This window comes from Telopea speciosissima, chromosome 11 (genome assembly GCF_018873765.1).
Source record: "Telopea speciosissima isolate NSW1024214 ecotype Mountain lineage chromosome 11, Tspe_v1, whole genome shotgun sequence".
Classification (NCBI taxonomy): Eukaryota; Viridiplantae; Streptophyta; class Magnoliopsida; order Proteales; family Proteaceae; genus Telopea; species Telopea speciosissima.
The window spans coordinates 39,571,825-39,596,609 of NC_057926.1; the positions used below are offsets into that span (position 1 = coordinate 39,571,825).

Here is a 24,785-nt window from a genome sequence, read left to right on the forward strand (position 1 = left end):
GAAAGAGACTCCAATCGGATCATTAGGCTGAGTAGGACAGAAGTTCAACTCCAGAGCCGTACCAAACATCAACTTTGGGGAGGCATCGTTCATGATCATGTTGGGACCACAAGCAAAGTTCTGAGAGAGGGAAGCAGTAGGGAGCAACCAGTTCAACTCTTCGGCGACCGAGAAAAGCGATGGGGTCAGGATGTTGAAATTGCCACCGAGAGGTGGGAGCACAGCAGACTTGAGAGTAGAAGGACTGTCAAAACCCCCATCAGGCTTTGGCAGCGAGCCAGTGATATGGGGGCCAGACAAGGGTGGGTGCTGATCAGTAATCGGGGCTGCGACAGAGGAGGAGATATCCATATCCGAGGAAGATTGCGACACAGTAGTCGAGGGAACTGTAGGATGACTGAGACCCGTCGTGGCATTGGGCAGTAATGGCGTTGTCACGGTATTGTTGAAAAAGCCAAGCGGGGGCAGATGGGGGTCTAGACATCCTCTGATATAGGGACAGTGAGACATATTGTGGTAAATCTGGCCGCAGCAGGAGCACAAAAGGTGTAATTCATATGAGACCGACACCGAGACCGTGCTTCCATCAGCCAACTTGAATAAAGCAGAGATGATAATGGGTTTCCTTTTATCAAAGACCATCCGAACTCGAGCTGTGAAGGGTGGGAGACCCAGGTTACCATAGTTGAGCATAAAATCCAAAGGCTTTCCAATATCCAAGACGACCAGGCGTAACCCATGGAGATTAAAGCATTCACTGGGAACATTAAAGATCTGGATCCAAATGGGAATTAGATCCCTTTCAAAGGTATAGTGTGGGTTGTCAACCGAGTGCTTAACAAGGTGGAGGAGGCATTTGTTGAACCACCAAGGAGAGGCATCCATGATAGCCTGCTTGTGGGAGGGAAGACAACACATAACAGAAAAGCTACCTTTATCAAAGCATTTGACAAATAGCACACCAAAGGGTTCCCAGAGTTTGCCCAAAAAGGAACTGAATTCCTCCTTGTGGGGTTTTGGAAAACCAATGACGTAGCCATGGAAGGTATGGTCCCGTAAGATCAGGGGACATGTGCTTGGTTAGGGCTTGCTTGGAGCGAGATTTCCATAGAGAAAAATGGGGTGGGCGCTCATCATAGAATCGAAAATCCCTGCCTAAGTGCCTTACGAGGACGATGCTCAGACATCGACCCAGAAGCTCGCAACGACATGGTGAAAGGAACAACGGAGTAGACTAAGAGAAACAGGTGGGCAAACACAGGCACCACCAAGGTCGTCACTTACCAGTGGCGGCCAAAATACCAGCACAAAAGCCCGGCTTAGACGAGAGCCAACCGTGGGAGGAAGGAAGCCGAGAGAAGAGAAGGGCAACAAAGAGAATGGTGAGAGGGAGGGCCAAGGAAAGGAAAAGCAGGGAGAGGGGGGATGGGCAATACCTAGGAGCGAGAGACAAGAAACCAGAGAGACCGAGAAAAGGGAGGGAACTAAATAGGGCACCACACAGTCCCACTGCCAAACGCCCACGTAGCATCAAACCGGTCCAAGTAAGGAGAGAGGAGAGAGGATTTAGGAAATCAAGGGGGAGACGAGGGGATGGTGAGAGGTAATGATTACAGAGTATTAATGAAGGGAAAGGAGAGTTGGGAATTGGGAGTGGTGAAGAGTTGCGAATGAGTCCATATTCTTCTTGAACAGTTGAATAGTAGTTGGAATTGAAGCAAATAAAAATACATATGTGGGTACCCAGTACACCAGAGGGCATTAAAGTCCATCATCCATGGACATCTAACCAGCCTTATAATCTATGTGTTAATCTTTTTTATTTATTGTGACTAAATCGAGGTTAGATTTAAATCTTATTTCCTTATTTAGAGAGACTTGTACTTATGTAATAACTTTCCCTTTGCATCGAATCGTTATCCCCTCCAATTCGCTGCCCGCTTCAGTTCTTCATATAAGGGCAAAAATGACCATTCTACCCCCTGCCCGAACACACTGCCCAAGGTGGGGTCCACTCCTATTAGATGAATTGGAGGAATTAGAGGGAGCAACGAATTGGAGGTGATAATTATTCCTACTTTTTTTTTTTAAATATATTTAAAAAAGTATAGATGTTGAATTGTTTCCTTCTTTGAGATTTATTTATCTATTTTTCTTCAACCCAAAAAAAAAAAATCTATTTTTTCTTTAATTCAATTTTTTTTCCCGTTTTTTCTCTTTCATTTCATTTGAGATCCAAACATAGCCTTAGGGCCTCTACCTACGCGGCAGGCGGCATTCACATTAGTCGTGCGTGAGATGCACACGAGTTGAACACACGTATAAACGAAGCGTGTAGGAAGAAATCAATATTGGAAGCCCTAAATGTCTTCTTCACAGAGACGGAGAAGAGCGGAGCGACTGTGAGTGTTCGTTTTGTGCCCATTTTCACCGGCGACGAAATCTTCTCCGAAATCATTCTGGTATGCTTCTTCACTTCTTTTGTTTTCTTTCTTTTTCGTGAGCTTCTCATGTGTGGAAACAGTTCATCGCATTTCTCATTCTCCATTCTCAGATGCTAAAATCTACATTTTTAGAACTTCTTCGATTGCTTATGATGGAAAATTAGATAACAGATGAGATTTTCCATGCAAGTTTCAGAAACAGATGATATTTTAAGTGTTCTAGAATGTACCAGATGTAGTAAGAGCTGGGTCTTTTTGGGTTTCTTTGAAAACGCATATACGCCCAGAAGGAAATGACTCTGTTAGTGATTTTGACGGTATTATGACACTGTAATATTGTTGTCTATGCTGCTTTACTAACAGTGAACCGTGGAAAATTGTGATTGGTTAACTTGAATAATTTCATCTATTCTGAAAGTTTGAGTTCTTTACCACTGGTAGTTATCATTAGAATTCTAGGGCGTGTTCCTGAACTTAACCCTGGGGTGGAATTTTAGCAGAAACTTGCTTTGCTTCTAATGTTGTTTAGGTTGATGGCTTTATCTGCATTCTTATAGGTTAAATGCTCTAGCATTGAGTTTGCTAGGTTTTGGCTTTATGCTTCTAGGATCGAAAGGGAATTTCTTTATCTTTCCCTTGTTTGAGGCTTGTATTGCATATTTGCATTAGAAGTGTCAACTTGGTCTCTTGTTGGTGAGCCGGTGAATCCCATGGTGGGAATTGACTAGTGTATGAGTTGTGTGGGAACTTGCTACTCCTGGGGTGCAAATTGGACAGGGAAACCCATAATTACTGTACAACTTTAAGATTGCTTTCAGGTTTGTGATAGTTTCAGAATATCATGTGAGCCAACAGTTTGGTAAAGTAATCTCAAATGGGTTAAAATCATCCCTTAGTCGACATGAGCATGTAGAAATATCTCAAAATCCCAAAATTAATTTTAAAAGATTGTTTGAAAGGTGAGATCTTAGTCCTATGAGTATAATGTTCTAGGGACACTGTTAGGAGCTCATGTCCATTAATGTCAGAACCCATTCTAGCCAGTGAAGAGATTGTTCAAGATGAAACCTTTTCTGATAATATGATCGGAACTGTTGTTTTTTGGGTCAATGTGATCAGAACTTTTTTTTTTTAGTCTGATAATGTGATCAGAACTGTTGTTTTTTTAGGGTCTATTGAACAATATTTATTAATTAGTAATCCGGCTTTAGTAGAAATTCAAAAAGGGTGTATGGATGAGATGGTAGAGAATAGTTTAATCTTATTGATGACTCAATCAGATTTATCAATCTCCTGATTATGACCCAATTGGAAAATTGTTGATTCCCTGCTTCTTTACCCGAAAGATAAGGCCTATGAGATTTTTGGGGAGGGGTGGTTTATGAATTTGGAGATGCTTCTACAGGTAATCATTACCTAACCGTGGATACTTATTTGAGATTGTTGCGGAACTATTAAATTACTTGAGACTTTAAATTTACCACAGACGAATGTGTATAAGTGATAAACATATAACATTAAATTCTACCACAAGATGTGTTTCAAAGTAGTGAAGTCAAGAGCCCCCAGTTTTTAAACCCTCAGAAGTCATCAACTAGTTGCACCTTGTGGCTCAACTCAAGCTGTTGAGTTGTCATTCCTAGGTGATTGACTGGCTGGTAGCACTAGTGTTATGCACTTATGCATGAGTCAGTCAGTTCAACCATCAAAATGCCTGTGTTGTCACGTAGAGGATGCTTTGATGATATTTACCTTAACCGTATGATGATTTTAATCTTAAAAATAATGCATTAATAGTAGCCACCCCCCAAGGTGAACAATGAATTTATTAGAATCAAGCAAACAGAAGAAGATTACAACAGCAAAACCAAAGGCCAATCCAAAACATGAATGGCAAAACAATGAAATGCTGCAAGGAATGTAGATTTATCAGAATGTGACAAGGGGCAGAGTACAATCCCTTAACACAACTCTTGCTCATCTCATCAACAAGCACATTGTGAAGCAGGACCTCCATGAAAATGAGGTGTTCATAGTATCTATCAAGGCCTCCAAATTCCTTAGTACGATACACAGTATACGTTGGTTGGAATTTTATCTGGCCATCGTCATGATCAATCTGGCTCTTATTGTATTGAACTATGTGTTTGTGATAATGTCCTCTCTTATTGAAGACAATTACAGATGTCAAACACTGTAAATAGGTTTTATTTCTTGAAAAAGAAGGGGGATAATGAAAAGAATTTGGAGAAAGATATCACTCAGAAAATCAGTGATGCACAATTGAGCAATATGCTCCATGCTAGTCCTCAAATACATGTGTCTGAAGTCTTGCTGCTTCCTCACTATCGTGTAACACTTTGGATCCTCATACACAAATGTTTATGGAATTATAAATACTGTGCAAGAAACTAAACAAGTTGAAAATGAGAAGGAAGTACTTGAGGGATTTAATGTAGATGTGATTTATGTAAAACCAGATAGGGAATCATAAGGATGAGGGGAAGGGAGAAGTCTTGGGGAAGAGAGAGAGAGAGAGAGGATAGAGAAGGGATAGAGAGAGGGAGGCAACAATCTCAATATTAACTAAATCAATCTAATTTTCTATTTCAAAATGCTATAAATTCGTGTAGGATTACAACCCTATTTATGAAGACCAAATAAACCGACTTTAGGACTCCTAAATCAAATAAACAACTATCCCTTCAAGTTTCCCAAACAAAAACTAACTTAAACTGATCAAATACTTGCTATAGAAGACTCCAAACGACATAAACTATTGACTAGCAATAAGACATAGAATACTTATCTTAAAAGGACTCTTTATGGACTAAACTAACTTAACAACATATTGTACCTACACAATTTTATGTATATACTTATTCCCGTATACATATTTAAGACTCTCAAACATGGGCTATAGAAGATTAATGTAGTCCTAGGTTTGAATAGTCAAACTAGGAACTAAACCAGGTCTTTTATCAAAAGGTGAATCAGCTTTAGGGTAAAACCAAGAGAATTATGGGAAATAAATCACATATGAGGAAACCAAGAGAACAATGGGAACCCAAATATATTAGGTTAGAGATGGAAATAATAAATCATAGATTTTGTTAGCAGAAGAATTACCATCAACCTCAACCATAGAGTCAATTTCATCATCAGTCCACTCATCCGATGTCACAGACAAAACCTTTGAAATATGTGTTCTGATAGTTGATGAAGAGAACCTTGAGATCAGATTGCTTGACTGTAGAACCGTAATGGAGATGCAAAGAGAACCAAAACAAACCAAACCTTAGCTTCCCACCGCAAGGTACTAATCGGATCGAACACCAATTCCTTCAAATGAACCACCCGGGCTTCCCACCGCAAGGTGTCGATCGGATCAAACACCGATTCCACCAGCCTTGATCAAACACAAGAAAAAAAATCTTCAATGGAGAAGAAGAGCAGCAAAAAGCTTTTCATTAATATCAAAATTCGAGTCCAATACTCCCCCGCCTTACAACCTTATATAAAAGACAAAAATAGACTCCTACACTAAAAAGGGAAGTCCTAACCCAATCCTTAACCTATTAGATAACCTAAACTGACTAGGAAACTGAAATAGACTCAAAACAAAGTCCTTATCCAGCCCAACTAAACACTTAAAAGAAAAACTACTAAAGTCACTTAAATTGAACCATTGGTTGAACCGGTTCAATTTAAGAACAAAAACAGCAAAATAAAATTAAGTATGAAACTAAAACATCTAATCCCGTATGCAACCCTATTACCCATACTGTAGGTCCATAACAGTGACCCATTACATTGAAAACCCATGGGATCGAAGGCCCAACATGTATATAACCGAACCCTAGACTTATTCCTAATAAAACAAGCTTATTTCAGTGATGAATCTGCATCAACTCTCTCCAACTTGAAAAAATTCATCCTCGAATTTTGCAGTGATGAGAGGGAAACAACATTTGAATAACAAATTTGACCATTCCCAAACAAAACTCTGGTGATGGTGCAGTCGAGAAAGGTTGCTGCCAGTGTCGAGATCTGGTTTAATGGAAAGTAAAGAAAAGGCCACTGTTAGAGGGTTTATGAAGAGGAAGGCTGCAAATAAAAGGGTAATGAAAGGAAAAGATTGTGATGAAGTTGTGATTGATGGTGGGTATGGTAGGGATGATGGTTGAAGTTGAAGAGAAGATTAACAAAAATTAAAAGATAGTTTTGGCTACTAGAGATCCACTAGAGCCCACCTTAGGAGTCCACCTAGGTCCACCAAAAGAGATCCATAGCCCACTTGAGTTCCACAGGATGTAATCTTCAAGAGAAGTTTTTTTTTTTTTTCTAAAAAAAAATAAAAATCTGGAATGGCTTTACAGCCTATATGATTTTGATATTTATAGGGGAGGAAGAAGTGAAACTACCTCTTGGATACATGCACTAAATATTAAATGGACTGTTGGAATTCCAAAGCTGAGTGGGATTCCAACACCTAGAAACTAACCCCAATACATAGAAAATAACTCCAAGAAAAATAAAAACTTGTTCCAAGACTTTGGAACTACAAACAAGGAAAATAATAAATCTACCTAGTAATACGAAAAAACACTTAACTAGAAACTAGGAAAATTAAAAGACGTTTTGTTGGAACTGAGGAGTCACTGCTGGGATTGAAAAGTCACTAGACTGTTGTTTACTTGTGGGGCCAGACTTGTTAGTCCCAAGGGTCCACGAATTTGTTGTGAGGGGCAGAACTGAAATCAGTCCAGGTTAGACAGATTTGGGCTGGTCATTAACTCGGGCTGGGCCTTAGACTTGGACTTGGCCTTCTTTGATGGGCCAGCTGCTGGTTTCATGAACTTGGGCTGAGTCTGGTAGGCTAGGTCTAGCGGGCTGGCTGAATGCCCTGCATCAGGTGATGCAAGAACATTAGGAATAAAGTCTTCAAGGCGTGGAGCTTTCTGTTCAGTGAACCATGATGGCATAACAAACTCTATGTGCTCGATCTCTGAATCAATATCAACTGTGAATGTCATATTCATAGAGTCCTCAACATTGGTACATATTTGTCAAGGCGGCAAGGTGACCTAAGGCGGTGGAGGGGTGCCTAAGCGCTTAGACGACAAGGCGGCCGCCTAGGCGTTGCCTAGATGCCCAAGTGTTATTTTTTATTTCACTTCTTTTCTAAAACTATTAAGTATGCTACAATATGTACCTTATATCATAAAAAATCAACATTAAGCCACATCAAGCCATAAAAAATCAATATTAAACAACATCAAGTCATAAAAAATCAACATTAAGTCACATTAAATAATCAAAAATCAATATTAAGCCACATAATGTCATAAAAAATTAACATAGAATTAGAAGACTGCAGAACTGAAGAAGCTAGCTATTGGAAGTTTGAAACAGTCAAAACATACATTTGGTTTATACTATTCTTAGAAAATATGTTCTTATCAATAAGTAATTATACTGCTCTCGATTTAGAGAAATGTTCTTGTTCTCTTAAAAGTTTGATTGATCAAATGATTTTATTTTTACATGAGACTTTTTGTATTAGGTAGGATACAAAACCAACTTTCCAACAATTCCAAGATTGCTTAAATCTGATTTATATTGAAGGAGTTATGTTCCGATCAAATCTTATTTGGTGTGTGCAGATGCTGTCAAAATCGCTCTAAATGAAAATATATTTTAAATAGCAAAACAAATGAATATTTTACCGCACTTTGGCTTTTTAGCAATGTTTTACCATATTAAGATTTATGGAATTTTTAGATTTGAGAAAAAACTTAGCATTTGAAAGTTGAGAATTTCGTCTACCGCCAAAAATCCACTTTTTGTTCTTGAATTAAGGGGTTGACTTTTTATCATTTTGGAATTTTTTTAAACTATTTTTATTGGATTCAAATAGAGGGTATTTGCTTATTTATGAATAATATCTCAAGTAAATGAAATACAAATATAAACCAGTACAAGGCGCCCTACACTATGGCGGCAGTCACCTAGGCTCCTATAGATCCGCATGGACGCCTAGGCGACGCCTTGACAATTATGCATTGGCAAGCTTCTCATTGAAGACTTGAGGCACAACCTCCATCTCTTCAAGAACAACATCTTGAATGTCAATGATTTCTTGTGGAGTGTTCTCGACCAACATTTTACCTTCCACTGTTTCGGCTTGGTCTACAGTCTACTTTGATCTCTTCAACGTAGACCTCTTTAGTAGAATCTTCCACATGTTGACCTTCCGTCTTTGAAGCTTCAAGCACCGTCTCTTCTTTATTATCAAAGTTCATTGTGATAACTTCAACTTCAAGCTCTTTTTCCTTGAATGCTTTATTCGTTTCTTCCTTTGATGGTGCAAAATTGAGTTGAGTCTATGCTCTAACATTAGTGATGCTTGACTTCCAACAATCCTCAATTTGCGAACTGAATTTCATTGATGGTTGCTTCAAGTTGTCTTCAATTTTGAAAGCCTTTTGGTAGTTACCTAGTCGAAGGGCGAGTCTCCTTGGGATATGTTTTGGTAGGTACTTGTTCTTCAACTCGTGCTTCATCTCTTCCTAAGTCCTAGGTTCATGCCTTCTAACTTTAAGCCTCTCTGATACTACTTAATGTAGTCGTAGGTTTGAATGGTCAAACTAGGAACCAAACTAAGATCTTTTATCAAAAGGTGAATCAGTTGTAGGGTAAAAGTAAAACCAAGAGAACAATGGGAAATAAATCGTATGAGGAAACCAAGAGAATAATGGGAAATAAATCATATGAGGAAACCAAGAGAACAATGGGAAATAAATCATATGAGGAAACCAAAAGAAAAAAGGGCGTACCCAGTGCACGAGGCTTTTGCCATTGCGGGGTCTTGGGAGGGTCATAATGTACACAGCCTTACCCTTGCTTTCACAGAGAGGCTGTTTCTAGGCTCAAACCTGTGACCACTTGGTCACAATGGAGCAACCTTTACCGTTGCACCAAGGAAACCAAGAGAACAATGGGAACCCAAAAATTAGGTTAGGGATGGGAGTAATAAATCATAGATTTTGTTAGCAGAAAAATTACCGCCAACCTCAACCATAGAGTCAATTTCATCTTCAGTCCACTCCTCCAATGTCACAGACAAAACCTTTGAAATATGTGTTCCGATAGTTGATGAAGAGAACCTTGAGATCAGATTGTTGACTGTAGAACAGTTTTGGAGATGCAAAGAGAACCAAAACACCCGGGCTTCCCACCGCAAGGTGTCAATTGGATCGAACACTGATTCTTTCAAACAAACCACTTAGGCTTCCCACCACAAGGTGTCGATCGGATCAAACACCGATCCCACCAACCTTGATCAAACACAAGAAAAAAATCTTCAATGGAGAAGGAGAGTAGCAAAAAGCTTTTCATTAGTATCAAAATTCGTGTCCAATACGTACCCCCCTTGCAACCTTGTAGAAAAGACTAAAAAATAGACTCCTACACTAAAAAGGAAAGGCCTAACCTAATCCTTAACCTATTAGGTAACCGAAACTGACTAGGAAACTGAAAGAGACTCAAAACAGAGTCCTAATTCAGCCCAACTAAACACTTAAAAGAAAATCCTATTATCCATACTTTAGGTCTATCCGTCCATTAAAGTGACCTATTACATTGAAAACCCATGGGATCAAAGGCCCAACATGTACAGAACTCAACCCTAGATTTATTCCTAATAAAATAAGCTTATTACGGTGATGAATCTGCATCAAAGAGGCTCATTTCATCCATAAATCCAAAAATAAGAAGTCCAAGGTTCATAAATCCAAAAATAAGAAGTCTTTCGTGGCCTGTTTGGCCCAATTGAACAATCCTACTTGCATCACTTGCCCTTCCAAACTCCCTTGTCTCAACGGATGTCAGATTTAACTATTTAAGGAACTTGGGATGACTTACACTTGTCCCAAACAAATTGGAGTACTAAGATAAGAACTCTATATGTGCTGATGAAACCCAACAGAACCTAAATATTTGTTGATGAATAGTTCCAAACATCATGAATTGGAGTACAATACTTAAGTGGCGCATAGTTCTAAACATTACAGAGGACAGTGCTTAAGTGGTCCACGTTCTCTTCTTGCTGCTTGCACATAATGCATTTGTTAGCGATCCTTTGACCTCTAGAATTCTGCTCAACAACAGTAAGGATTTTGCGGAGTATAGTTGTCAAAGCGTTGCCTAGGTGCCACTTAGGCATCTGGGTGGAAAATCTGGGCCAAGGGAAGTATCGCCTTATTGCTCAAGGCGCTTTGGTGTTGGCAGCACATGCTCACCCTTGCGACTCGACTCCCTATAGCTATCAAGGCGGCAGAGCGACCATGGTGTTGGAGAGGGGCTAAAAGCAAGGCGACATCACTTAGGCGGCAAGGGGCCCACCTAGGTGACCAAGGCGGCCAAGGAGCCTGGACGCCTTGATAACTATCCGACTCCCGCACCCCCGATAAAAAGGAAACAACAACAGAAACACTGCCGCTGCCACCGCCACTGCCAGCGCCATAGCAGCAGCATAATAAGTAGAAGAAGATGAAGATGGAATGAGGGGGAGGAGGATGAATAAGAAGATTGAAAAAGCAGTAGTAGTGGCAGCCACACAATTGCCGCCAATGAAGAGAAGTTGCAGCGGCCACCCCCATGCCATTATTGCTATCATAAAAGGAAACAAAAGAACAAAGTGGAGGGAGGGAGCGTAACCGTTTGAGTTCCAGCGCCGCTGCCACTCCCTTCAACTCTGTCGCAGCTTTGTTGAGAACAAGTAGCCACAGAGTCGCGATTCTTTGGACGTTGTGCATAGAACATGTTTCCGGGAGGATGAGTGTTTTTTTTTCTTCTTTTTTCCGCTATTCCCTCTTGCCCTCCAGTCTTGACTTCTAGAATCCATCGACATCTAGAATCCCCTCAACTCTCTCCTTCTTTAATATGATATTTGTTTATCTTATTTTTTAAGACGAGGATGTTAAGATGGATGTGCTGCAAAATTAGGAAGGGTAAATTAAGGAATGAACGTATTAAGGCACAAGCTCCGGGAATGTCGTTTGAGGTAGTATGACTGTGTTCAATGGAGGCCTAGGGATGCCCAAGTAAGGAGCTAAAAGGGCTAGGAGCAGGCCTAAAAATGACCATAGGAGAGATTGTGAGGAATGATATGCATAGTTTGGGTCTTGTGCCAAGTATGACCTCAGATAGAGCCTATTGAAGGGCAAGGATCCATTTTGTCGACACCATTTAGCTGAGATTTTCCTGACCTTTTGGGTTTTCATCTTTCCTCTTACTTCCATTTCCCATTTCTCACTTCTCTTCTCTCAGTTCTTCCTTTTTATTCTGCATTCCTCTTACTTTCATTTCCCTTTTGAGTGGACCTCAATTTTCCCTACTTTTTTTTTCTACGATCCGTGCAGCGGACCCCATTTAGTTGGGGGATGAGGCTGAGTTGTCATTGTTGTTGTTGTGTTGTTTGTCTTATTTTATATATTTAGTCCCTCAACCCCCCCTTCTTTAATTAGTATTTGTCGCAGAATCCATCGAGAATGCCCTCAATCCGCCCTTTCTTTAATAAGATATTTGTTTATCTTATTTTAGTATATTACTATTCTATTTTATTATAACCAAAAGGATCAGTAGTAAAAAATTAATGTACAAGTAAGGCTTCCAAAATCTTTTTGGACATTTTCAGATTGAGATGATGACAAATCCTACGAGAATACATTAAATAATGCTAAAGCGCCTAGGGCACCTAGGTGACGCCTAGGTGGGCGCCATTTTACCTAAGTGCTTAGCTGGCCCTCGAATGCCTTGGATTGCCTATCGCTTTGACAACTTTTGCTAACTACCACAGTGCACTTGAAAGGCCCTATGCATGGTTGCACCATGTTGTTTACATGCTCAAGAATTTGGTCCTCTTCTCATTTGTTAAGATGCATCTGTTAAATCATTTACATTGAATATCCCTTGGAATTCACATTCCAGATTCTTGAATTATATGATATTCTCAATAGATATGCATTACCTTATTTACCAATCTTATGAAAAAAAAAGGCTGTACCCAGTGCACAAGGCTCCCGCGTTTAGCAGGGTCTGGGGAAGGTCAAATGTACACAGCCTTACCCCTGTTTCCAGAGAGGCTGTTTCCAGGACTTGAACCAATCTTATGGTTCTTCTATTTTTTTTTTTCAATTTATATAAATAACATGTAAACTCCATATAATGGCTTGTTCTCAGGTTGCAAAATTTTTCGAGCTCCATGCCAATTGCCCTTGCAAATCCTTAAAAACTTTTTTCTGTATCCACGCCAACTTAAAGCTACAAAACTGCTGTAAATTCTCATGAATCTCACCAGTTTCAGTTGGATTTATCTAAGAGGGCATTAGCCTGGATCTGTGTAAGCATTTGGGCCATTTGGGCCTGGCATACTTGCCTTGGGCACTTGTTTCATTTAGTTGTTACCATTGATTTAGTTGATTGTGCTATTATTTAGTCAAGTCCTCACCATACTGTGGATAAACTCACCAAGGCATCAAACTACCATGCATTGAAGTTGAGAACAATGCTTGGTGGGCCTGTGAGGATGATGTGATGCATACTTGTGTTAATCAGATACTGGTTGCATGCATGGTTGTCAAGGCGTCCAGGCTCCTTGGGCGTCATGGTGGGCGCCTTGCCGCCATGACTGTGTCACCTTGCAGCCATGGCTGTGTCGCCTTGCCGCCATGGCGGTGTCGCCTTGAATTTTGACCCTCTGAAATGCCTTGGTTGCCTTCCTGCCTTGATAACTATGGTTGCATCCTTGCTTCCCATTTTGTGAATGGCTTAAACTTTCAACTATATGATATACAACAGAAGATTCCTTTGACTCCTTTTTTCTGGATAGAGAACAGTTTACTGCTGGTAATTAATGTTTTCTAGAACCCCCCAAAAAGGAGGAAAATCTCATTTTGTATATACATGTACTATATATCTATGCTAATCTAATTATACTTTTCCTAATTAAAAACAATTACAAAGGAACCCGATCCTAGTCTAATTAGTTAATAAAGAATCCTAGCAAATGTAACTACTAATAACCTATAAGAAGAAACTAATTTCTTGTTAATAAACCTCCCACCCAAGATATAAAAAAACTTTCTAAAATTTAGGACTAATAAGACTGTCAATCCTCCTCCTGCATGGTCAATTAATCTTCAATCTTTATCTCCAAGCTAGCTGGCCATGGGGCCTTGGTGCAACGGTATGGTTGCTCCATTGTGACCAAGTGGTCATGGGTTCGAGTCTGGAAACAGCCTCTCTGCGTAAGCAGGGGTAAGGCTGCGTACATTATGACCCTCCCCAGACCCCACTGGCCCACAGTGGCGGGAGCCTCGTGCACTGGGGTATGGTTTTATTTTTTAATGTACTGTAATAATCTATGTGATAGATACACAGAATATGGTTGAATTCTTTGTTTCAAGATTTTCAGTTATCAAAATCATTTTTGTTTTATGGATTTTTTTTGTACACTGATGACCATCTCTCCCGAAAAAATTCTCAGGCTTTGATCGTGCTCCAATTTTGCAAGATCTCTATTTTGTCATTATGGATAAGAACAAGCCAGGTTCTTTCAAGAAACGATTCCAATTTAAGAAAAAAAAGAGTAACAAAAAAGGTCCAAGGCCAAATTTTAGTCATGAACTGAATGCTGGACCTCCTAGTGCTTCTGACACAGTCTATCGTATTCTCTGTCCAAGTAGCAAGATTGGTAGTGTTATTGGAAAAGGTGGTAGCATAATCAATGCCTTGAGAGATGAGACCCGTGCCAAGATCAGAGTCGCTGAATCTGTTCCTGGCTCAGATGAAAGAGTAATCATTATCTCTAGTTCTGCTACAAGAAAGCCTAGGAGATACAATCCCAATGAAGATGATGAGGATGATGATTTCACTGAGAATGAACATGAGCCCATGCAGCCACATTGTCCTGCCCAGGATGCTCTGTTAAAAGTTCATGAACGAATTGCTGAGGAAGATGATCTCTTTGGTGGCATAACATGTGAAGATAATAATGAAACCAATGTAGTCACTGCACGCCTTCTTGTTCCAAACAATCAAGTGGGGTGTCTTCTAGGCAAAGGTGGAAACATCATCCAGAAATTGCGGACTGAAACTAATGCAAACATTCGTATCCTGCCCACAGAGCACCTGCCTGCTTGCGCAATGAGCACTGATGAGTTAGTGCAGGTAATGTACTGTTGTGCCTGTTCGCTGGTTTTCTTGAGTATTCTCGTTGAATTTTGAAAGGTACAATCTGGTGTAGTAAATTTTATGTTTTGTTGTACTTTTTAATTATTTTGTTACATTTTCTTATTAAATGAATGCATCAAGTTGCAAATTTGCGTAAAATATCTATAATTTTTCTGTCATCATGTGATCTTTCTTCTCTAGGATAAGTGATTATTCTGCCAGTTGAAACGTCATCATGATGGTAGAGTTTTTTCTTTCTGGTTAGAGTGCTTCTGCTCCATGTATTCAAGGAATTATTGACAGTCTTTAGACAATCATAATTGACACGGCTAGAGTTGAGTGCATTTATAATTTTCTGGTTTTTATGTTCTGGATCATTTTTTTAGTTTACTTCTGCATTTGGAATTCTGCTTCATACCTTGAAAAGCTGGCAGAATTGTTTTGCAAATTTTCAAATAAAATTGGCATTTCATGCTTTTTATTACCTGGTATTTCCAATCATTGCTATATTTTCCCCTCCATTCTCTTTTTTTTTTTGGGTTGGGGGAGGTACGCTTTATGCCCTTTGCATGTGTGTCCACATTGCCTTCCTACTTGTTATTTGTTTCTCATCTGATTTAAGTTCAGAACTTCTCTTTCTAGTTTGAATTATAATGTGGTGTTAGCTTTATGTTGTCAGTTGATAGCAGTCTGATAGAATTCTTGAGAAATCCAGAAGCCATGACTACTTGTCAAAATAAAAAGAAAGAAAACTAAAAGCAGCGGCTCAGCTATCTATTATTGCAGATCTCTTGGTACTTGTTTTTAGTAACATATGGTTTAAGGTTTTATACCACTTGCTAGGACCTATTTGTAGGTTGAGGACAATTTAAAACTTTGATACTGGTCTTTTAACTTAATACAATAATAAGTACATTACACGGACCTCCCCTGTAACTTTTATAACCTCAGAGAGCACCCCTGTATTTTAAAAAATTACAATCGACACCAGTATGTTAGACGCTGTTAAGTAGAAACATGAAATGACCCAACTACCCTTGCACCTAAAACGACTAATATCTTCATCTTCGTTACGATTTACGAATTCCAAGATCACAGGCCTGCTTGTCTGCAATGAACAACATTCCAACGTCATATCGTCAGTGACGTTGAAGAGCAACCTTCTTCTTGAGGAGATTCATCAGTGAGAAGATGGTATAAATTTCTGGATGTTCTGACGAGTATGTGGTATAAATTTCTGTCTAGGATCCTTATACCGGTTGGGACTATCACAAAAACCTTTTCTGCAGAATATTTTTTTTTTTTTTTTTTTTCTGTTAGTGTGGTATTACAACTAAGATAATATGATTAGGCAGCTAGAAAGGATTCTAGACTCTTGATTGTGGGTCTGCTGCAGAATCAGTTTCCATAGCTACCATTGAGATTCAAGTCAAAATGGAATTAAGGATGGTGCAGAGTTAGAATCCTCAGTTTGTTAACTGTTGGCAGTGCATCTTAACATTATCTCCATAATGTAACCCAGCCCCCCATACACCCAAAAAAAAGAAGTAAATCTCTGATAAGGGAGCATAACCTTATTAGGCAAAAGGTTCTTTGCATGGCCCATTGAGGTAAGGCCCACTAGTGGTACCACATGGAAGGGTGATGTGGCAATTAACGAAGCAGGAGCCAATTTCAACCAACCATATACCCCCCCCCATGCATTGGTAGTTCCCTTGTGTTTTCAGCCACCCATTTTTTAGCCAAGTTTCAAAACTTTGACCTTATTGTCAATATTTTATTGCAGCATATAGCCAATTCTGTTTGTGCTGAACCTTGGCATGTGAGTAGGGGATCCTGGGTCCTACTTGTGCATGAAACTTGGGCTCCTCCTTATCTGCCACATGGTATTTTTTAGGGCTGGGCTCCACAGAAAACCATTTCTCTTTTATTCATAGGGGACTTCTGTTTCTAAATAATTCTTTTAATTTACTACAATTGGTAATTTGAATGTTCATGAATTTTTCAATTTACTCTATTGGGTAATTATTTCCAGCAATTTTTTTGATGCGGGCATGTTTGGGAAATATTTGTCCCTGTATGTTATAGGTCCAAGGAAATAAACCCTGTGAAACCAAGGAATGCTGAAATAATTAGGAGGTGAAGATTTTTGAGGCATAGGTTTTAGAGAAATTTTGTTAAATTTATGAGACACGAGGTTGGTGATGGTGGGGGGGGGGGACCTCAAAGAAACCACAAATCAAAAACATTGTGAGTAAAATTTGGAAGGAGCAGTAATAGGTCAAGAAACATGTGACAAAGAGGGCTTTGATTGTCTCAGCCTTAAAGTGGTGATGCAAGACTCATTGGGTGGTTCTTGAATTCAAGGTTTCTTCAATAAAGAAATGAATTGGCTTAGGATATATGGTAATGAAGGAAAATCACGAATCTGATTTAGAAATGAAAGATTATTGAATAACAGAATATGGCATGAACAATTATGAAGAAAGTAATTATTCATTTTGTCAACTCTTTCACCTGTTGGCTAAGAGGCAATTATGTTTGTATACACTGAGCAAGAATGGATAGAAAATTTTTTGAATTCCATTGAAACCAACCAGAATTCCTAAACTGACTTAAAGCTCTAAATATGGAGAAAAGTAACCCATATTTTGAAAGGAAGAGTAAATAATAGCAGCAGAATGTGAACCAGAATAGCTTGGCCATGGAGGAAAACATGTGTTTTAGGTATGTCTTAGGGTGATATTGAAGGGTTTTTGGACTCTCGTTGGAATTGGAATTGGACTTGGTCTTTTTTTTTTGATAGATTAAAAATTTATTGCGCCAACTGGTCGATAAAAGTATTGGATATACAAATGTACATCTATAACCTGTATTCTAATATAAGGGCCCATATAAGGGGCCATGTACAAAAGATGAGAAATAAATATCGAGTGTCACTACATACAATTTGATGAGTCTATTTACCCCACCCATGGCTAGAGAATCTGCTAAGGAGTTTGCTGATCTAGGCCTCCTTGAGCATGAGATATTTCCTTGGAAATGTTTACTGAGATTTGTAGACAAAGGATTAATGTATGGGAATGGGAAATTAGATTGGAAATTATGTGAATAGGGTTTGAACAAGCGAGAGAGGAGAAATTATCTGTACCTTAATAATTCCTCACCAGATCGCTCTATTTTGTCCATGATTATGAAGAGAACTCTTAGACAACCCTAGGAAATCCTTGCTTACCCAATAACAACCTAAGACATCCCAACTAATAGTACCATTTTATTCCTAAAGAAAGAAAAGAATCTAGGAAATACGAATCCCATCACAAGCATATAGGCTTCTCAATCGTATAGAATCGGCAGGATCTTGGGTTCCTTAGATTGGTTATTGAAAAATCTTTCTAATAAGGAAACAGTAATGCCAAAGTTTTGCTTTCAAGGGATTTTCAGAGATAACAGTTGCTTTTAAAAATTATTGCATCATAGTTCTTGTAATAAGAATTACAACACTCTAGATAGAAATTGAATCTGCTATTAAGGACTCAGACACATAATCGACATTTGACAAACCCCATTAACTATTGGTTGACCCTGCATTAATATTATTGTGTTACGCTGACTCCTTTACGATCCTTTCTTCTTTGGTTTGGACTCCTGAAGCCTAGTTTAAGAATTGGTGCTAACTCTTAAGTCTTGTTCTAGCATGAAGGTGTGATGTCTCTGTACCCGTTCCTAGTTTCCTACCCATTGCTCTTGTTGTTTAGTTGTTTATTTTTATCTTCTTGAATTCCTACACTAGTTCTATTGAATTTTTATATTCAAGTTATAGTTTAGATTCTTTAATTTCCTTCTCTTGCTTTTTCTCTCTTAAACTTGACCCATACTAACCAAATCCTAACTCACATTTCGGGATGCTCTAAAACATATCTCTTGGTAATCTGGACTCGACTAAAGGATTTTATTATTTATTTCTTGCGACCCCACTTTCTTCAAAAGTATATTACACCCTACTGCTTGACCAAAAAATATAAAATATTACACCCTACTGAAATGTTGGCATAGATCTCTTTGTATTTCAATCCTGATTTAAATATACCTCCTAGTTTTCCTACATTGTTTATGCTGTGAATGTGAAGAATGATGAAAAGGGAAATCCAGTAATGTTGTATGACATTGGTACTTAATCCATTTTGAAGGGTCGTGTGACCTAAGTTTTTATTTTGAATGATTATTTACTCTTTTCTGAGACTAAATTTTACTCAAGCAAGAGGCTGCGCGTGTTTGGGTATTTGTTCACAAGGAATCAGGGTTCCTGAAACTCTCCCGATGTATGATTGAAATGCACATATGTATCTAATTATTGGATATGGTATTATTGTTTCTTTGACTGTTTTAAATTAGTGATTTTGAACAGACTTGTTTACAAGGTTCGTGACCTTGGATCCTACGCTCCTTGGATAAAAGGACTTCAAAACCTAGACGGTGTAAAGGTTGCTGCACTACATCTGCAACTTAGTTATTTGTTGGATCAGTGGGTGCTTGTTCTCATATTCGTGATGCTGTCAAAAGTTGTTTTGTGTTATTTCTAGTGATTTATTTATACTTTTGAGCTTTTTGACAAAGCATGCTTTACACCTATTCCTGGAACTTCTAATCCAATTGGCTTCTATGTTGTGTTGGTTGATACTACGTTGCAGCTCTTCAGATCTATCTATCGAGGGTTGTGTTTCTTCTATGTGTCTGTACTCGCTTTGCTGGGTTTCATGTATTTGAGAAACTTCTCATATAGAATTCCTTTAGTCATTGCTGATGTTTGATTCTGCACACACACAACATGCACAGTCTACAGGAGATTGGTTCTGGAGAGTCTTGCATGGTCTTTGTCATCCAAGATAAACTCTAATTTTGGAGGGCACTTTTCAGATATCCGGACCATCAGCTGTGGGAAAGAGGGCTCTCTATGAAGTTTCTACTCTATTGCACCAGAATCCACGTAAAGATAATCAACCACTGAATTATCCTATGCCGTCTGGGGGCCCTGGTTTTTATCCTCCTGGCCCTCCTATTGGGAATATGTTGCCACAAAGAAATCCAATGTGGTCGCACCAGAACCCTGGTACCCACGGTACATCTCGAATGCCATGGATGGGGGGATATGGAAGTGGTTTCGATGGTGTTCCACCTGTAAATGCTGGGGACGCATCGGATGAGTTCTCTATGAAAATTTTGTGTCCAGCTGGAAAAATTGGTGGGGTAATTGGAAAGGGAGGTTCTACTGTTAGACAGTTCCAACAAGAAACGGGAGCTAGCATTCAAGTTGATGATACGATACCTGAAGCGGAGGAACGTTCAATTGTTGTCTCTTGTTTTGAAGTAAGTTTTTCTCCCCTTTAAATGACATCTTGACGACATTCTTCATTTCAGTTAATTAATAAGCATTTTTTGTAATTCCTTCTTCGGATTTAATTGTTATAATCCATGTGAAATTGAGATATGAACATGTGACTTTAACTGTTTTCAGGCTCTCTGGAACCCAATATCACCAACTATCGAGGCCATCCTTCAGCTTCAAAGCAAAGCAAGTGAACTGTCTGAGAAAGGCATGATCACAACAAGGCTTCTTGTTCCATCAAATAAGGTTGGTTGTCTCCTAGGACAGGGAGGTCATGTAATTACTGAAATGAGAAGACGAACGCAAGCAGACATACGTGTTATATCCAAGGATGGGAAGCCTAAGTGTGCTTCTGCAGATGAAGAGCTTGTGCAGGTGATGTGGTTAGCATCATACCTCATATAACAAAATATTTCGTGCACTGATATTTTAATTTTTCTGTTAATTAATTATGCTTTCCATATATCGATTGTTTGTAAGTTTATGATTCTGTCTACTGATCTTACTTTTCATGATATAGATATCCGGAAATTTTGCTGTTGCTAGAGAAGCCCTGTCAGAGATTGCATCAAGACTTAGAGTGAGAACTCTCCGAGGTTCAAATGCTTCACTCGAACCTCCTCCTGTGCCACCACCTTTTCAAGGATTTGGTCCTCCACGTCCTCTTGGTCCTCCAGGAAACTTCCCTGGAAGAGCACTACCACCAGCTGGCATTACTGGAGTTGGTGGCTCTGGTGGATATGAACACGTACAGGTATCTTTCTTGTTTGGGTTCTGTTCATAAGCCTAGTATTTGTACGAAGGGGATGCAGATGCGGTTGACAGTGTATTCACTGTTTGGTTGATTTTGAAGAATCTGATGCTAAAGAAAATTTCTGGCTATTGATGGGTGTTTATGTAACTTGGATTACTGGATTGTGTGTTGACCTCATTCAGTTTTATTTTCCCTTGGATTTACCAATTTTTGTTAAATATATGGAAGCTGATTTCTTGAATTTGGCGAGTGAAAGATGTATAATTTGTGTTGTAATGGAAACAAAAGAGTGAAGGAGGGAGGAGGGAGGGGGCAGAGAGGTAGAAATAGGTGAGGAAGGGAGGGAGGGAGGGAAAGATAGATGTACTAGGAACCATTTCTTCAATTTATCTGGTGGATGATTGAAAATCTTGAACTTCTATTGGAGTGTGGGGTGGGGGGAGGGAGATGTGAAGCCCATTCCTAAAATTTGAATGGAAGATATAAAAGCTGGGACTTCTGTTGTAAAGAGGAAAACAGGGCCCCTGGGGTAAGGAGTGAGGGAGAGGGAGAGACTCAATGATTGTTGTTGAACTAGGGTTCTACAATGTAGTCCTCAAAGAGTAGAATCAAGTCCTAATTGATCCAAGGTTTTGTGAAGTAGGAGGAGAGAACGCTTGCTGTTTTGGTTATTGCTAATGTAAATAGAAAAGGAAAAGAAAGTGTTTGGGATGAAATTAGGGTTATGGTTTAGAAGGGAGGGTGGTTTATGAGTGGAATAGGCTTAGGGTTTAAAGGAGTTGGAGTTTTATGAAGTTGGATGTGGGGATAAATCAATGGAATGGTTCTCATATGGTGGGACCATGGTTTAAAGTATCACACCGTATCATATCTGCCCATACATAACAGTATCGCAGGGTATCGATACAATACACTGAGATACATATCTTTATTTTTGAAAAAAATGGTGTCGATCAGTATCGCATTGTATCGGCCGATACGACACGATACGATTCAATGCGATATGTTATGATACTCTCGATACGTACCCATACTCTCGATACATTGCGATACACACATTAAAAGGCACATGTGACTTCAGAATCGTGATTGATGTTGAACTAGCTTTCTATTTTCTTAAAAGTACCCCACCAATACGGTACACGATATTGGTACTTTAAACTTTGGGTGGGACTCAGAATAGAAAGGATGGGATAAAGTTGCAACGCTTAGGGTTGAAGGGGGAAGGCTGGGACAGTGTTTTCCTGGTGGTTTGATGGAGATTGATGATGGGAAAAAAGCATTTTAGAGTTTGAAGCTGCTATAACATTAACAGAAAATAGAAAGTAGAAGAGAAAGGAGGAGAAAAAGAGAATTCACCTAAATATCTGCCTGCTGCCTAGTGTTGAAGGAATCCACCTCTGAAGGGGACTGTGAATCCATGAATAGCTCAAAACTTGAGAGGAAACTTCTGTCATTGATTCAGTTTCATGCAAGGGGTACAAGCCAGCTTATATGTAGCTGAATACTAAACTTCAAAATAGAAACTAGTTACTAAAACAACCAATGCACTAATTAGTAAAGCACTACTAGACACTTGAGAAACTACAAAATAACGCTGTAACCCACAGAAAGCCATAACATAAAAAGCATATAAAGAACAGAAAGTCATTCAGCTCAAGTCCTAATGATCCAATAACATCTAAATGTCTAATTACGATTAATGTAGTCCTAGATGGACAAAGGGGTCTACTAGGAGCCAAGTAACCAGGACCTTTCAAACTGCTGGCCGATTGGGCAGGTTTGAGGGGTTAGGTCAAATTTAGGGTTAGGTTTAGGGTAATGGAGTTGGATCTTATATGGTAAAGCTAGGCAAGTTTCTAGGAGTCTAATGAACTAGGTTTAGTGAAGTTTGAGTGAGAATTTAAAAACCAGAAAATTAGGGTTTCAGGTTTTGGGAAATAGGAAAATAGGTGAAACTAGGGTGTAGGATAGGAATTCTGGGATGGGCTTTCGATCGAGTGCTAGGGGCAGTGGGGGGGATGGTTCGATTGTAATATTGAATGGTTTTCATGGTTGGATTAGTCTAGGTGGAATTTTAGGGTTTTGGGGGTTTTGTGGAGATGAGGGGGATTAGGGTTTCAATGATGGAAGGGGTCTGAAACTTAGGTCGAGTGGAGGGATGATCTAGGAAGGTTGTGGTGTGAATTTGAAGTGATTCTAATGGTGGAATTAGGCTGGACAGGTTGAAGATGAGCTAGGGTTTGAAGGGTCGATTGGGTATTTGGGTTTAATGGGGGGGGGGATGATAATAGGGTTAGATGGAGCTTAGGTTAGAGGATTAGAAGAAGAAAGCTGATTGCTAAACAATAAACTACTTGTATAGCAGATCTTCAATTGCAGCAGCTTTGAAGATACAAGATAGGTTCTCCCAATCTACAAGATGCAAGGAGATGAGTAGCAGATCCTCCCGGTCTACCAGACGCAAGGAGTCAACTGGAGATTCACCAGTCCCTTCACCTTGATATTACTCACAAGGCATACTCAAGAGTAAGGCAGCAGCAACAATGGCATGCAAGTAGAAAGCTAAGTTTATTTTTGAAATCCGAATTGTGGAGGAGCCTCCCACGTTAAACTTTATTTGTAATATGAAGGCCAAAGGCCTAAAACCTATTCAGCTTAGGAATATGAATCCTAAAGCTGAAATCCTATTACAAAATAACTCACACCCCCTTTAGAAATTGTGGAGGGGTGGACAACTTAATTAAAAGCTAAAAATCTTAAAAGATTCCCTAACTACCAATAGGAAATAATCACCTAACAACCAATAGGAATTAATCACTTAAATTGGATCATGGTCTGAACCGATTCAATTTAAGTTTACAATCAACTGAAAAATAAAGTATGGAAAATTAAAATTAAACTAAGGCTCCTAACACTTGGCCCAAATCTTAGGGCTGCTTCTTCTTCTTGCGGATGCTTGGACCTGCATCAATGATAATGCTGTTGCTAATCAAATAACTTCGACTGAACATAACTTCTAACCTATTAAAATCCTTTTAACCACTTATGCTACTTATTAAACCCTACTTAATGACAATCATATACTCTTAAAAGGTGTGCCACAAGTGACCACAAGTAGAAAAGCCCAAATCTGGATTCAAGGTTCCAGGCTTTGGTCGAAATCTGTACACTTTTTTCTGCAAGTTTTGATGATGGATTTTAAGGGCCAAATGACCAAATTAGGTTCTGAAACTTCTAGGAAACACTATTTTAGGTCCTTCTAAACATAGTGGAACCCTTAGATTTTAAAAACAAATCACACCAGAAATGTTAGTTTGACTTCGGACCCTACGTTGGTAGTGCATGCTGTATACATTCTCTAATATGGCCTATTCTATACAATGTTTAGCATTTGAACACCTGTAATTCAAATAAAACAACTTAAATATGCATGAGGAATAAATAGACATAAAATTATTGTTAGAAGTATCCTGTAAAGGGTAAAATGGGAAGTATCCCATTCTCGAGAAACAGCATCAGCCTTATGGCGCTGGACTTGTCTTCTCTCTTTTTGTTTTCCTATTTTACCCCTGTAAAGGTTCCCCTATATTAATGATAATATCTGGCCTCTAAAATCATAATTGAGAGTCCAGCCTTTCTCTCACTCTTTTCTCTTCTCCTCTCCTCTCCTCTCCTCCTATTTCTTTTTCTATTTACATGGTATCAGAGCTGGTCTGATCAAGAAGGCAGGCTTCCACTTCCGCTTTCACCCCCTTTCTTATTTCCATAGCCTAAAGAAGCAGGTGGGATAACCTCCATCAGATTTTGAAGATCCTATAAGGATCCTCTCTGCCGTAGGGGGTAGTTTACCCCATTTTTGATGCCTTGAAAGTGTTCGACAGATTGCAGCAATGGTTTAGGGACATCATATCAGGTTCGATGTCCTTTATAGTGCTTTGTGGTTGATTGGGTTATATTTCTG

General features: G+C 39.2%; 1 protein-coding gene across 1 annotated transcript in view; it reads left to right on the forward strand.

Annotated features, from left to right (window-relative positions):
* Nucleotides 1–2,366: 2,366 nt before the first annotated feature.
* LOC122645785 (RNA-binding KH domain-containing protein RCF3-like) overlaps nucleotides 2,367–24,785 on the forward strand; it is a 31,089-nt gene continuing 8,670 nt past the window's right edge. Inside the window, exons 1-5 of the mRNA XM_043839150.1 lie at nucleotides 2,367–2,462; nucleotides 13,996–14,678; nucleotides 19,599–20,048; nucleotides 20,197–20,442; nucleotides 20,588–20,821. Coding sequence (XP_043695085.1) covers nucleotides 14,040–14,678; nucleotides 19,599–20,048; nucleotides 20,197–20,442; nucleotides 20,588–20,821 — 1,569 coding nt within the window. The 5' untranslated portion in view covers nucleotides 2,367–2,462; nucleotides 13,996–14,039. The remainder of the gene's footprint in view (nucleotides 2,463–13,995; nucleotides 14,679–19,598; nucleotides 20,049–20,196; nucleotides 20,443–20,587; nucleotides 20,822–24,785) is intronic.